Source organism: Archocentrus centrarchus, chromosome 11 (genome assembly GCF_007364275.1).
Source record: "Archocentrus centrarchus isolate MPI-CPG fArcCen1 chromosome 11, fArcCen1, whole genome shotgun sequence".
NCBI classification, from domain to species: Eukaryota; Metazoa; Chordata; class Actinopteri; order Cichliformes; family Cichlidae; genus Archocentrus; species Archocentrus centrarchus.
Window position 1 is genome coordinate 34,518,191 of NC_044356.1, and position 15,681 is coordinate 34,533,871.

The window sequence follows — 15,681 nt, forward strand, 5'->3', positions numbered from 1 at the left end:
ATAACAAAGACACAACACAAGTCCACAGTGTGACTGTTCAGCTTTATTGGATATGAATGGACATCCAGTGTTTCTCTGACTGTTAACACCAAAGGGCTCTGGTGCTTCAACATGCAGTAAAAATTGATTTGATTATTATATTCGTCTCATTGTTTACAGTGGTTGTTAAAAGTGAGTGATTCTCAGCAGCTTTCACAATCCACACACAGACTGAAGCCCCACAGCTCCCACTCAGTATGTGTACCACCTCAAGCTGATTAAGCACTCAGGGGATCAAAAGACCAGCATGGATCAGACTCAAATCACAGGCACCACAGGAATCTTAAGCAATCTGAAATTAACTTTAATAACTGGATTAATATTTTTCTACTGAGTACTAAAAACAAGCCTCATTCACCCACTCATACAGACCTTTATTTTATGCCTAAGTGTCACACTCCCACTCTGATTGATACAATTTGGATGAGGATGCTAGACTGGAGGAACTAAAGACTGGACCATGATGACCGGCTCTACTTCCTGACTGCTTTAAGTCACTGACATGAGCAAATATCTCTGTCAGCTCCACACACCGTCCATCTCGGACATGAACTGGTATTATGGCTTATCAGCCCCCCCGTCACGATTCTGACAGGTTTATTTTTCCTCATCTGGTTTATTTTTGTTTTGTAGTCTCTTGTTTCAGATTCTAACAGTAGTCAGGTGTTTACACCTTGTAATAAATCCTCTGGTCCTGAACGTGTTTGCCTGCCTCCCACAAAGCAGTCTGAACTCACCACGCAAGCCATGTTCTCCCTCCCTACATTAAAATTAGACTCTTCATTTCTTTTTAAGTGAGCAAACTTGCAAATACTGCAGGGGATCAAAAAATGATTCCCCCCACTGTGTGTGTGTGTGTGTGTGTGTAGATGCAATGTTATGTTTTAAATAATAGTTTGGACACATGACACTGCCCTTCAGAACTTGACTAACCTCTATGTACTTTGAAGAGCTAAAACTTGAACTCTGTTCATGGTATGAAGGTAAACTTTTGCATGCCTTCATCAAATATCCTGATTGTACTTTAGAAAAAAAAAAAAAAAGGTCAGCAGAGAGGGTGGGGGTCAGGTGGGAGGCACGGACTGATTTTTCTTGAAAGACTCAGAACTGAAAACCCAATTCAGTGTTACAGCATTAGAAAAAAAGAGAAGCAGTAGAAACCTTGCTTTTAATTCAAGGGCAACAATATTTTTGAACAGAAATTTCCATTTTCATGTCTTTCTATGTAAAGATGAATGAAGCTTTTCACATGAAATTCAGAGACACTTGTTTTGTTTTGGATGGTCTTTTTTCTTCCCCTGTACTGGGAGTTTTCCACTGATGCTTGTCCTGGGTCAGTTTCTGCTTTGTCGCAGTGATGACAGAAGGAGAGGCAACAAATTGAGAGCAGGTCGATGCTCCTGCACTCCCAGTGCCACCAGAGCTCCTGCTAGGAGGGAAGTTACTCTGGGCAGGGCAGGGGGATGAGCCGGCATGACCTGCAAAACAGAGAGAGGGATAAGAACGCTCAGCTAATCATCTGTAAACTATTTCAATTTGTACACAGAAAATGTGTAGTTTAGTTTCCAGATAGATGCTTTTCACATCAAAAGTCTTGAGCCGCCCCTAATCTTTTCATATTTTGATTCCAAGAAGTCAGAGTTTCTTGGAATTTTTTAAACCTGGATTGAGCCATAGTTCTCCGAGCTTCCTGAAGGTCTTTCAAAGTTTTTCTTCAGACATTAGCTGCTTTTTCACTCCAGTCCTTGTACCAGATCATTTTCAGAGGATTTTTTAAATTTTTATTAATCTTCAGTTCAATTCCATTTTATTTATATAGTGCCGAATCACAACAAACACTTGGCTCAAGGCCCTTAAGACACTTGTCCCACTGACATGAATCATTCAAGCATTAAAAAAAGGCCCCCAACTCAAGTGATGAACCAGTGTTCAAAAACACAGTTTGCTCCCATTTCTTTATCTATGAAAAATGTCAAAGATAAAACAGTTTGACAGGCATAAAGTTGTATTTTTGCATCAACAAGGTGATTCTCAAAGAGCTGGTAGCTGAAAAAGGCACATCGCAGCATGGTGTGGAGTGTCGTCTTCTTATGGCTGCCCCTGCCTCCACCTCACCCTCTGTCACATGTCCTGCTGCACATCCACCAGTCTTCTCTGTGGGCTTCCTCTTCTCCTCCGGCCTGGCAGCTCTATATTCTGCACATGTCCAAACCACCTCAACTTTACCTCTAACTTTGTTTGCCAACCATTTAACCTGAGTAGTCTCTGATATACTCATTTCTAAACCTTAACATCTTCAACTCGGCCTCCTGTCTTTGTCAGTGCCGCTGTCTCCAAACCATACATCATAGCAGGTCTCACTACAGTCTCGTAAGCCTTCCCTTTCACTCCTGCTGCTACCCTGTTACAAATCACCCCTGACACTCATGTCCAGCTACTCACTCTTCTTCACCTCTCCTGTTCACTGCCCATTGGTTTGGATTATTGACCCTAGGTATATTTAAACTTTCACTGTCTCTGCTCCTTGCAGTTTCACTGTTACATCTGTCTCCTTCTCATTCACACAGATCACAATGTTGTCTGCAAACATCATAGTCCACAGAGACTCCTGCCTGACCTCATCCGCCAACCCGTCCATCACCACTGCAGACAAGAAGAGCTTGAAGCCATCTGTCGCTTCACCACACACCTCATCACTGTCTCCCCACATGTCCTGCACCACCCTCACATACAGTTGTGTTCAAAATAATAGCAGTCCAACATGAGTAACCAGATCAATCTTTATATTACTACATGGCAAACAATTTACCAGTAGGTGTAGTAGAGTCATAGAAAACCAACAGACCCAACATTCATGATATGCATGAATCTGTGTAATTGAATAATTAATTGAAGGGGGTGTGTCCAAAATAATAGCAGTGTAGAATCCAATCAGTGAGGTCACTCATTCTGCATCAATCAGGTGGCCCTTATTTAAAGATGAAGCCAACATGTTGTACATGCATTTCTCACTGAAAACCTGAGAAAAATGTGCCGTTCCAGAAAAAGAAAAGAAAAGCGTTCTTTAAAATGCTGATTGAAAAGGAGAAAACGTATAAAGAAGTGCAGAAAACGACAGGCTGCTCGGCTAAAATGATCTCCAGTGCTCTAAAATGGAAAGCAGAGAGACGTGGACGAAAACGGAAGACTACCATTGAAATGGATGGAAGAATAGCCAGGATGGCAAAGACTAATAATCTAATAACCAATAATCAGCTCCAGGGTGATCAGAGACAGTCTGATGTTACCTGTGAGTACTGTGACTATTAGAAGACACCTGTGTGAAGCTAATCTGTCAGCAAGAAGCCCCCATAAATCCCACTGTGGGAAAAAAAAAGGCATGTGCTGAAGAGGTTACAATTTGCCAAAGAACACATTGACTGACCTGCAGAGAAATGTAGAAACATTTTATGGACTGATGAAAGTAAGATTGTTCTTTTTGGGTCCAAGAACCACAGACAGTTTGTCAGATGACCCCCAAGCACTGAATTCAAGCCACAGTACACAGTGAAGCTTGGTGGTGCCAGCATCATGATATGGGGATGTTTCTCTTACTATGGTGTCGGGCCTATTTATTGCATACCAGGCATTATGGATCAGTTTGCATATATCAAAATCCTTGAAGAGGTCATGTTGCCTTATGCTGAAGAGGAAATGCCCTTGAAATGGGTGTTTCAACAAGACAACAACCCCGACCACACCAGTAAGAGAGCAGCATCTTGGTTCCAGACCAACAAAATTAAAGTTATGGAGTGGTCAGCCCAATCCCTGGAAATTAATCCAATCGAAAACAGCATTTTTATGCTGTTTCTGAGGCAAAACCAAGAAATGCAGAGGAATTGTGGAAAGTTGTCACATCATCCTGGGCTGGAACACCTGTTCACAGGTGTTAGAAGTTGGTTGACTCCATGCAACACAGATGTGAAGCAGTTCTCACAAACAGTGGTTATACAACTAAATATTAGTTTAGTGATTCACAGGAATGCTGATTCCTAAAGATTTTTCAGTTCATGAAGTGAATATTTGAGTTTATAAAGAAAAATGCAGACACAGCTGTTTTTTTAGCAGCCCAACATTCATTTTTTTCATTTCCTGTAAAGTAATTGGAAAAATGATACATTTTTCTTCATGTTTTGATTTATGATATAATGTGCAGTGTTCCCAATGCCTGCAAATAAAAACAATTTAAGGATTCTGAGCTTTACTCTGCTATTGCACTGCTATTATCTCTGCCATTGCGGACTTCCCCATGTAGTACCACAGGCCCTCTTATGGAACCCCAAGACATCAGACACTGTAACTCCTTCCGAGCTTCTCTCTACTTCTCCATCAACACTCTCAAAGCAAACATCACATCTGTAGCATGCTTACTCGGGTGAAGCAATACTGCTATTCACTGACGTCACCTCTCTTCTCAGCCTGTTCCAACATGACTGCACCCCAGTGCACAAAGCAAGGACCACAAAGACATGGAGTGAGTTTGGTGTGGAAGAACATGACTGGCCTGCACAGAGTCCTGACCTCAATCTGACAGAACGCCTCTGGGATGAATTAGAGCGGAGACTGTGAGCCAGGCCTTCTCATCTGACATCAGATGAGCAAATACGTTTGGCAACATAGTATAGGCTTAAGCGTGAGTGGGCTTAAAAGAAGTCCTTGCTGCCTGAAGGGGTACCAGCAGTGGTGCTGGAGGCAGCTGCATCCAGAAATGAATCTTTCATACAAATGTTAGCTTCCTGACCTTCTCAACTTTGTGACAGTGAATGAGTCCATCATGTCCAATGTAGAAGGTCGAGAATGCATCATATGACCTGTAAAAGATGACATTTGGATTACAGGTGGGACAAAATATGGATAAACAGCTTTTTCTTGCAATATATTTTTATGTAAACATGTGAATGGAAGAATCAATACTTTATAATTCTTTAAAGTGTCCCAGATCAAATCAATGAGGGGAAAATGAGTGAAAGTAATATTATTTTAAAAATTTCATCTCACACACACACACACACACACACACACACACACACACACACACACACACACACACACACACACACACACACACACACACACACACACACACGTCCTTTTCATGCTTAACGTGCCATGTAACAAGTTCTGGATGTGCTGTTACCTGTACAGGTGCGATTTGTCTTTGCGATAGAAGCACAGCAGCACAGAATGAAAAGGAAGACCTCTGATCCTCCAGCGAGCCTTGATGGTCCCGTCCTCCATATGTTTGGTAAGCTTCAGCACATCCAGGCGAGCCTCAGCATAGTAACACAGACACAGGAGGCGCCAAAGCAAGAGCGTGAGCCGGTACATCATACGGCCTCTACACCAACACATGTAGCAATCAGAGACACTTATCAAGACTTTGGTCAAAGGATAAGAGTGTCTGTTATGATGTATCACCATTAGCCCACACTAGACAACCATCTTTACCTGGTCTTGATATTTAGAAGACCATTGATGAATTCCACGTCGTTTGAGTACATGGTGTAGTCATGGTTTGTCATAAAGAAACTTGGAAGCTGCAAAACAAACACAAAGAAGAGTCCAAAGAAGCATGGCGATAAGTCTTTAAGGTGTCAGAGGTCAGGTTAGTTAGTTAGTTCAGACTGATGTTAATCCCACTGACATACACTACAGTGCTGATGTTTGAAACTTTGGAATGAATGAACCTCTGAGGGAAAAATTAATGAAACTAAATCAGAAAACAACAATGGAATCATTTCATCTTATCAAAAGCTCATCAGAGATTTTTAGTTTTAAAATGAGAAGAACTTCGGCTCTAGTTTGGGAGGAACATGAATACGGTGGAAGCACACAGTGCTGTTCCTGATTTATTATCTTTTTACATATGTCCCGCCAACATGTTTCAGATCAAACTAATTTTAATATTAGAGATAAACATTCACAGAAAATACCACATGTAGTTTTTAAATTATGATTTCTTTTATTAAGGGGAAAAACGTGATCCGAGCCTACCTGGCCCTATGTGAAAAAGTAACTGCCCCCAAAAACTTCCAGCCTTGGCAGCAAGAACTACAATCATGCGCTTGCAATAAGTCTTTCACATCACTGTGGAGCAATTTTAGCCCACTTTTCTCTTCTTTATTCAGCCGCACTGGAGGGTTTTGAAGCAGAAACTGCAAAAACATCAAAATCAGATTTAAGTCCGGGCTTTGAATCCATTTGTGGGGGGGAAGGGGGGGCTTCCTGCTGTGTTTCTGATCATTGTCCTGCTGCATAACCCAAACGCCCTGATGGTCAGACATTCTCCTTTAGAATGTTCTGGTAGAGAGCAGAACATTCATTCATTCATCAGCTACGGCAAGTTGTCCATGTCCTGAAGCATCAAAGCTGTTGGCATCATGTTTTTTAAGAAATGCTGCTAATTTTTAGTAAAATTTGTATGATGATCTGAAACATGCCAGTGTCTCAAATATGCAAACAAAAGAACAAAAACAAAACAAACCGCTAACAAATGAGAAAGGAGCAAATACATTTTCATAACACTGTAGAGCTGGTTCACTGGTCACAGCAGCAGCGCATGTAAATTAGTTATTTAAAATTGCTTATGAAACACATTTAGCATAAATTACTATTATTATTATTATTAACAAGTTACAGCTGTACTCAAAATGTGCAAGTTTTTCAAAGCAGTGCTCTACTTGCTGTGCTGTGCAATATCTCCTACAGGAAAATGCAACAGATGCTCGACCTGATATTTGGGGACTTACTACACCAATTTCCAACTCTGTATTATTATTATTATTATTATTATTATTATTATTATTATTATTATTATTATTCCCAGGACTTCTGAATAAAAAAATACAGAGCTGCATTTCACAGCAGCATAATTTAATCTCCTCATTGACTAGTATAAAAAAATTGTTCAAACTCCTGTCTCTATAAGCCCTCCTACATGAAAACTACCCTTTCTTCTGATTGGCAGGCTTTGCTGCAGTCTGCTGAGGGGCAGCACCTGCTGCATCCTTTAGTCAGAGTGGCTGCTCTGAAGGAAGACTGGAAACTTTTCCTTTCACTGCAATCCCACTTTAAACAGATGGCCACCCACCACAAGCCTGCTTCTGTTTCATATTAACTCACTGAGGCGTTTCTCTTTAATTTATTGTATCCTCAGCAAAGACCATCTCTGTTTGGTAATCATTAATGCCACAGTATCATATGGGCCTGCTGAGAGATGCAGAGAGTAGTTTGACTCCATGCGTGCTGAGATTGTAAAGAACCCTTAACCCTTCTGATTTGATATAGTACCTCTTCCAGCAGTTCCCTGAGCTGTGGCAGAGGTATCTGTCTCATGGAAAGACTGACTTAGCATCAGAAACTCAGTACAGGGGGCTTCCTATCTGAATTTTGAGGGCATGAAGAAGCATGGCTTGCTCTTGACCCCTATGGAGCTATTATCGGGGTGGCTGTAGCTCAGGAGGTAGAGCAGGTCACCTGCTGATCGGAAGGTCAGCGGTTCGATTCCTGGCTGCATGCCAAAGTATCCTTGGGCAAGATACTGAACCCCAAGTTGCTCCCCGACGCAAGCGTGGGAATGTGAATGTGTGTGAGCGTTAGATAATAAAAGCACTTAGTTACTGGTGGAAGTGCTTGTATGAATGGGTGTGAATGGGGTAAGCGCTATATAAGAACTAGCCCACCTCCACCAGCAGCGGACTACGACATCTTCCTCCATACTGCCTTCAAAAGCAGACTGCATTTAGTCCATCATGACTGAAAGGGCCTTCAAAGTCGTAGCATGGACAGCTAAGTCCATGCTTGCTGCTTATCAAAGAGTGTGTGGGAAGAGATTACTGTGATTACGGACATTTGCCTCTGCTTCCAGTCCAAGCCACAGGGAAATCCATCAAGAGGATGGTGGACAGTGTTGCAGAAAACAGCCAGATGGCTCAGATCTCAGTAAGGGAAGATGACATTTTGAACATGCTGATTGTGCATTTTCTGCTCTGTTCTGGCTTCAATATAGCAGAGATGTGAGACAAGTAAAAGAAAGGATGTCTCCCCCAGAAAACCGAGCCAATGACTCCTCCGGCCCCTTGGCAGATCCTTGCACAAACTGTCTCTCAGCCCCCTCCTCAGTTCAAAATCCCTAAACAGCTGAAGCCCCATCCAGTGTAACCCCACTAGGGCAGGAGGTGAGGAAGAGCCTGACCAAAGCAGCTCTGCTGGGACAACCTGTGCAGCCTGTCGGTTAGGATGCCAAGAAGAAGAAAAGAGTGGCCTAACAGCCCTTCCCACAGGTGAAGAAGCTGGACGTTCCCCATTCACCAGCCTCACCTGCTATGTTCGGGAGTGTGTTGCAGAGATATATGTGCCCCATTGACTCCCTGTTGTTACATGTTATAACCATATGGAACCCTAATGTCCAAGCAAAGAGGAAAAGAGACTTTATTTCAGGAAAAGCAGGCTCTGTTTCTCTTCTAAGTCACACAAGCACACATTTGTGCTCTTGTTTAATTAGCTACAGTAAACAGCTCAACAGCTTTGTTGTCTCAAGAGGGGACTATTATCCCTTTGGGAAACATGCTGCAGCCATAAAATGTTGAACACCCCGCATATACATAGTGTTAATCAGGTGTCACATATGTACACTGCCCCTAAATGGCCCCATAACACAAGTTTTGGGGACTCACGGGGTGTGGTACACAGGGCATGGCAGATGGGCAGCATGAGTGATGAACACAATATCACAGGATTACAGTTGACAAAAACCCACCCTCCCGTTTCCTGGGCACAATGTATTCTCAGGCATGCTGTTAGGAAAAAAACAAAAACAAAAAGCATACGTACAGCGCCCTCTGAACTGAGCTTTTACTCCACACAGGAGGCTTAACCCTCACTTTGATACGGGGGCTACTTGCTATGTGATGATGACTGCTGAAATATCCTATAGTGAGATATGTCAGTCATGCTACTCTGAGAACTGGGGTTATGCAAGTAATCTAAAGTTTTATTAGATGGGGATGAGTTTTAGAACAACGAGAATGAAAAATAATCTGTATTTTGGTGTATAAGTGGGAAGGAAGCTCACAGGGAATTATTTTTCCCAGTGGGACTCGCACTTTTCTTTCTTGAGGTGACCGCACAGTTTAAGTTTGACTATGTGTTAAAGGGTCAGGTCAGCTGGTAGTGCTAAATGCTTTGACTAGCTTAAATGCTAGTCTATTTACTTTTGAAGCAGCATTTAAGGCTCTTTGTATTGTCTGCATCTGGGTGTTGGCTAAGCAAGCATTTAGTCAGATTCAGTTAGCAACATAAAGAATGACAGCAAAGCATCCCTCGAGCTGTCACACTTCAGTCATTCTTACCTCTATCCTCAGTCTTTCATACATCATGGCCAGTTTCTCCTCTCCTTCACTGTCTCTCTCAGTGTGCTCCCCCTCTGCTCTGCTTGTGTGGCTACACAGCGAGACAGAGGGACCCAGAGGCAGCTCCATCAGCTTCCTGTCAAGCCCACTGTCCTGGCTGGACTTAAGCACGCTCCCAGGCACTAAATGTGTGCCCGGGTAATGAAAGCAGTAAAACCTAGAGCCAGATATGAATGGTGCAGGACATCCCTCAGTCTCAAACAGGCTCCTGAAGCAGCCGTGTTCTCTCCTTACAGCATCAGTGCCGTTACTCTGGAAGGTCTCTATGTTGATGTCATCCTCTCTCCTGCCATCCACTGTGGTCAGCGGGAAGGAGAACTCTGAAGACGTGAGGGGCTTTCCTATTTTATTGTGACCAAACACAGGGATCTCCAGCAGGGTGTGGAGGTCATCGGACTCACCCTGTCGCACCAGCACACACAGACTGAGAGCCTCCTCCCAGTCCTCCTCCCAGTATCTTAGTCTTTGAGGCTGGCTGGCATGATGCAGCGGGTTAGACAGCACCGGCTGCTTAAAGTTCTGATATCTCAGGGTGTTGGGGGGGGCTAGGGCCCATGCTGCACTGCTCAGGGGGCGGGTCTGACAGATCCACTGGCAATCCACCACCTAAAAGCAATAAGGACCTGGTGTTATTATCTTCAGCATACGGTAGTATGAGAACAACTTGTTCATGTAGTGCGTAACATTTCATTTAAAGAGCAGACCCAGATTGTGAGTTAGATTCGATTATAAACACACTGGACTAGATTTTGGCTGCATTTTCTAAATTGAACTATAGTTGTCCTTCACTACAGCTATAGTGTCTGAATGTGACTGAGTGGATCCGTGGGTCAGCCTGGTGATAGGCTTTTTCACAAAATCCTAATCAGCTCAGTGACAAGTACCTGACAGCAGCACCTGTTCTATACTCAGTTTTCCAACCTTTGTATTGTGATCTGTTACGAGGTTTTGGGATCCAGTTGCCATTTTTTTGTACTTTGCCCTAGAGAGTTCACCATGAGTTATATACTGTCATAATACAACCTTCTGTAGTATTAAAATGTATATTACCTGCAATTCAGAGTTCAGACTTCGGTCTGGGGAGCATGCGATCGTTTACTTTGATGCTACATTCCTACACTCCTAGAGTGACATATAAAGTTTAAAAAAAAAAAAATCAAACTTGCATGGACACTTAATGACCTAAGCGTTGGAGTCAGGCTAGCTGTTTCCCACCAAGCATGACTCCAGCGGGGTGTACAAGAAGATTATTTTGTGACAGCAGCACGTTTAGCCTAAAGTCAGCCTTCCATGCCAAGCACGAGGTTCTCTTTCACCTGGACAGATGACAATTGAAACTTGTGCTGATCACATAACCTGCTCTAGAGCAGGCTTTAAAACTTTAGAATAATATGCTCTGGACTTTCTGAGAATGTGTTTTCCAAATGCAGGGACATGTTAGTAACACCACCAAAGAAAAGTGCAGCACCAACTGTCTGCATCATGACGGCATTTTATGCAGCTTTTATGGTAGCTAATAAAACAGATTAGAAAACCAGGTCTACAAGAGCCAGTTGATGTGTAAATGCCCTCTTTTAAGTGAGCACCCACAGAGCCTGAAGCACAGAGCCTGGGTTAACAGCAACAGTGACCCTGAATGTATCCAGTTCAGGGTCACGAGGAACAGTTGTGTTGATATCTACACTAACAAAGCAGGACTCGGGCTCACTGAGGTAACTTTAGGGTGATCCTGGGTTTTTAGTATTACAAAGATGTTTCACGTCATTGTTTTAACCATTGCTGTAGTAATTTATAATGTAGACCTAACCTGCTCCAGAATAACTTATGTTGGATACTTCAGATCAACAAGTATGAAATCACCATCTACTGACCATTCAATTCTCCATAAAAATGTCGTCACCATTTCTGGCAGATCTCTCGGACCCTGGTACACAGACAGTAAGAGGGTCTCATGTTTTTTTTTTAAAACAACACTTTACAGGGAACCCATTTGTATCTGTGGACCTCACATCAAATATGCTGAACTCATTTCATTGTACAGAGCCCTGTAACTATATCAGAAAAATGCTGTTTAAAATACTGTTTAATTCATTAATATTTGTCCAAGTAAAACAAACTGATATATGACAGGACATGTCAAAGATGACTCCAGAAGATTACCTGTCTGAAACTCCCGCTCCATTTTTGGAGCAGCTGTCCTCTCCCGTGGCTGCGGACACAACCCACCCAGAAGGCCACGCCTCCTCTGCTCACAGCCATTCACCATAGGGGGTCAGGGCAACGCTGGTCACCAGAAGACCATCACCCACAGCACAGATGGCAGCGCAAAGAGTGGAAGATTCCCAGGTACTCCAGGAGGCCCTCTACCTCACAAACCTGAGATCACAGAAGAGAAAATAGAGCTCAGAAATCAAGTTTGTCACCATTTACTGTTCATCCAACTACATGATATTAGTATGAATCAAATATTCACCTGCTGACAATCAAACATAAGTCACATAAATTGTGTTGTTGAAATTATTAGTTGGTTATCAAGCAAAAATCTTCTAGATCAAAAACAGACAAAAGTTGGAGTTTCAAAGTTTTGATTTACACACACCACAAACACTGCTGTGAAATGTACAAAATGTTAACATGTGAAACATCATCAGTGTGTGATAAGTGAATGACATGTTCATCCAGCTGCAAATCAGCAAAGATATTGATACAATAAAGTTGAAAATACCTATCTATACAATATCTCTGCTAATAAGCGAATACTGGCAAGGATCTGATGCAAGAAAAGATTAGTAAATTGGTAAATACAAAAGGAGCACTGATTTTTCTAAAACCACACTCTTGACTAAAGTGTAATTAAGCAGTTCCCTTATTTTTCTGATGATGGTGTTCTTTTGCCCATCTAACAGGTACAAGTCTAACAACCGCTCTGCTGTGAAGTCTTTAATTACCCAGCAGTTGATCGCCCAGCACCGCACCGAGCTGTTAGCGATCAACACAGTTTGCAGGCAGGTGCGGCCATTTGCAAGCAGGGGTAACCCATTAAACTCTGCTTTAACTGTCTAACAGTCCAGTCAGCACTGCAACATACCCCCATTATTCAAATAAGCTGCATCAGTACAGCAGGGAGAGCAGCAGCTCATGTGGCAAATCAAACACATACAGGTTTTCTGCTATTCATCAGGATTAAAGCGGCAACATTTTACTAATCTAAGAATGATTTCTTAAAAGAAATATCCTTTTGATAAAGCAACTGCTTACATCAGCTGTTCCTAAACCTGAAATGAAAGGAGTTATGTGCTTTGCTTCATACGATGTTACATTTTGGTTTTGGACTGTTGGTTTTTTACAAGCATCAAGATAGAACTGTGAGGATCCGGTTTTATTGAAACCCTTTATTTCTGAACACCTGCCAACTTTGTGGTGGCCTCTTAAAATGAGTAAAAGAAAAATGCTAAAACACCCTGCAGATCTGAGGGAAACTGAAAAATTAGTGGTAGAGAAGAAGGAATATTATCACCGTCACAATGGCAGATATTAATGGTTGCAGTACATGTGCACCAAGATCACACATATTCTACTGTTCAGTCATTCAACTGAAGGTTTGCTCAGATTGCCAGCAACATGTGATCTGAAGCAGACCGCAAGTTTATAAACTCCATTATGACATTCAACTAAGCACACGTGAACACTTCAACACAGGCCTCTTCCTTCCAGCTCCAAACGCAATGCAGTCTAAATGACCTGAGCAGCCACTTAGGGATGGCTCAGGAGGTAGAGCGCCCTTTTTTTTTAGGTAGATCTTTCTTTAAAAAAGAAAAAAAAAAATCTGCTGAAGGTACCCATAATTCTTTATGATGTTTTTAAATACCCACAGAGTATTGATTATCCATATTGCCCATCGTTTGCAACTGTCAAACTATGGGATCCTCAGTCAGATAATCAGGGGTAAAGGGGCTTTACTGCTCAGCCCCCGCCCCCAGTGAAGGGGTTAATCCAAAATTGAAGCATAAAAATGTATTTTCTAACCATCTGACAGCATCTAATATAATCAGATTTGGAGATGGTGATTTCCCAAACATGTGCTGATCTTATCTGCAGTTACTCTCTAAGTATCTTCCAGCTGACAGCAGCTAGTGAGTGGACACTTTTTAGTGCATGAGAAATTTATTGGGCTACGACATTTATCAAACGTTTATCAACAGCAGTCAGTCGGAATCTTAGTATAACTGACTGCAAATACGCCATATAATACTGTTAAATGCTGCCGGACAAAACCTGATTACTGGAGTAGTAATGCAGTAAAACTAATTAGAAACCAGAACATCACATTCTCCTGATCACTTTGTACTCCAGAGGTTAAATGGAACACAGCTGCTTTTTAAGTTGTCAGGCATCCCTGTTTAGTCACAGCTGGATTTTCTCGAAAACTATCAGGACATAAACCATAAGCTATATTCGCTGAACGCTGATATGAACTCACACACTTTTGGCTAGCGCCGGTTACACACAGTGGCAGCCAAACATTAGCTGTTAGCTCACAAGGCTAACTAGTCAAGCTAGCAATAAGCTAGCCACCGGCTTGTAAAAGGTCCCCACCATTGTTACCTTTAACAGTCAAACCCCCTGCTTAAGTCCGTCTAGATGCTGTAAGTCCCCGGTCAGGTTCTGTAAAACAGCCGCTGCACAAACAATTACAAACTAGTAGCATTCCGCCGGTAACTTACACAAATGTCACTCCAACCCTGAGTGTCCTTGCCCAGTCAGACGCACCTCCTCAGCCCATCGCAATGCTGCTTTCAATTCTGTTGGAAATGCGGCCACTGCCTCCAAACGCCACAAACCTGCAAACCTTTACGTTTTCAGTCACATCAACTAAATTCCTGTCTGTGGCCTGTTTTCCTTTGAATTATAAAACAGTATTTAAAACATACGTGTTTTTAATACTGTCTAAATACTAAAACATCATGTGAAGTTTTAGTTCCTAATCTAAAAAGTATAGTCCAGTGACTGTAGGAAACGCTGCTGGAAAGCCATGTGTACACCCTAAAATCTTTTTATTGCTAAAGTCTCATGTGACACATTGGCTAACAAAAAACACACGGAATTTAAAAATTTCTATTATTTAGGTTGAAGATCACATTCGGAAGTCATTTATAAGATAAGAAAATTATGTTTTATCAAAACCAAACATAACAAAACAATACATTCTTTCAGGAGGCTTTACACATTTTTCCTGTCATGACCATAAACATGTCTATGGTCATGACCCTGAGCCACACTGCAGTCCAGGAGATGGCGGAAATGCACCTTTAAGCTGGTTTACCGATCGCCAAAAAATCCATAAGGATAAGAAGCCCCGGTCAATTTTGACCTCCCTGGCATTTAAAAAATAATGTAACTGTTAAAATAAAAGCCCATCAAAACAAGATCCAGTTGATTAAAGTGGCTCTAACTCCAACTAGAATGAAAATTTAAAGTATTTTTGAAAATCATTTTTAATCATGTTTGAAATGACTATACAGCTGTTTACAAAGGCTCAGATCTCACTTGCTTTCTATCCTGCACTGTTAAGCAGCATGCCCAGTGTTCACTGACAGAATTGTAAATGTAGTCCCTTTATGCCCCTTATATACAATTTTGTTCATTAAATGATCAGTTTTTTAAATTATTTTAATAAATGGAGAACAAGAATTGTTTTGCTTTTCAAGTGTCATTTAACATGTGTAGTGTTGACTAACACTAACTCACCCTTAAATTACCATAACTCAAAAGCTGAAAATGCAGAGATGTGATGTTTAAGTGTAGAACATAGCAGTTATACTGGCATCACCACTTTGTGTACCACATCTGTACTTCCACTCAGGCACATAATGAGTCACAGATATACTTAACAGGGAGCCATAGTATTGGCTAGTTCCATAACCACATAATATGGAACACTTGATCAAAAATAAATAAATAAAAGGGTTTGATTAAGTCCCAGCCACTATGTCCCCACATTTCAGTGACATGAGAAATTTAAAATAAGGAAAGTTTTCACCTTTGTGAAAGCCTTTGATGATCCAAAGCCACACTAGCTGCTGTTCTTGCTTACCCTCGGTATTCTCTTTCATAAAATGTGCATTTATTTTTAATTTATTTTACAGTTTTCCTGTAAACTTGATGAGAGAATTAAAAAAAAAAAAACTTAACA

The 15,681-nt window shown here is 41.7% G+C and overlaps 1 protein-coding gene across 1 annotated transcript; it reads right to left on the reverse strand.

Moving 5' to 3' along the window:
• Positions 1–34: 34 nt before the first annotated feature.
• c11h6orf136 (chromosome 11 C6orf136 homolog) lies at positions 35–14,361 on the reverse strand. The gene is made up of 7 exons (XM_030741804.1): positions 14,213–14,361; positions 11,649–11,864; positions 9,429–10,094; positions 5,527–5,615; positions 5,216–5,416; positions 4,820–4,889; positions 35–1,517 (listed from the first exon to the last, which is right to left on the reverse strand). The coding sequence occupies exons 2-7, from the start codon at positions 11,745–11,747 to the stop codon at positions 1,374–1,376; spliced, it is 1,269 nt and encodes a 422-aa protein (XP_030597664.1). The 5' UTR covers positions 11,748–11,864; positions 14,213–14,361; the 3' UTR covers positions 35–1,373.
• Positions 14,362–15,681: the final 1,320 nt, after the last annotated feature.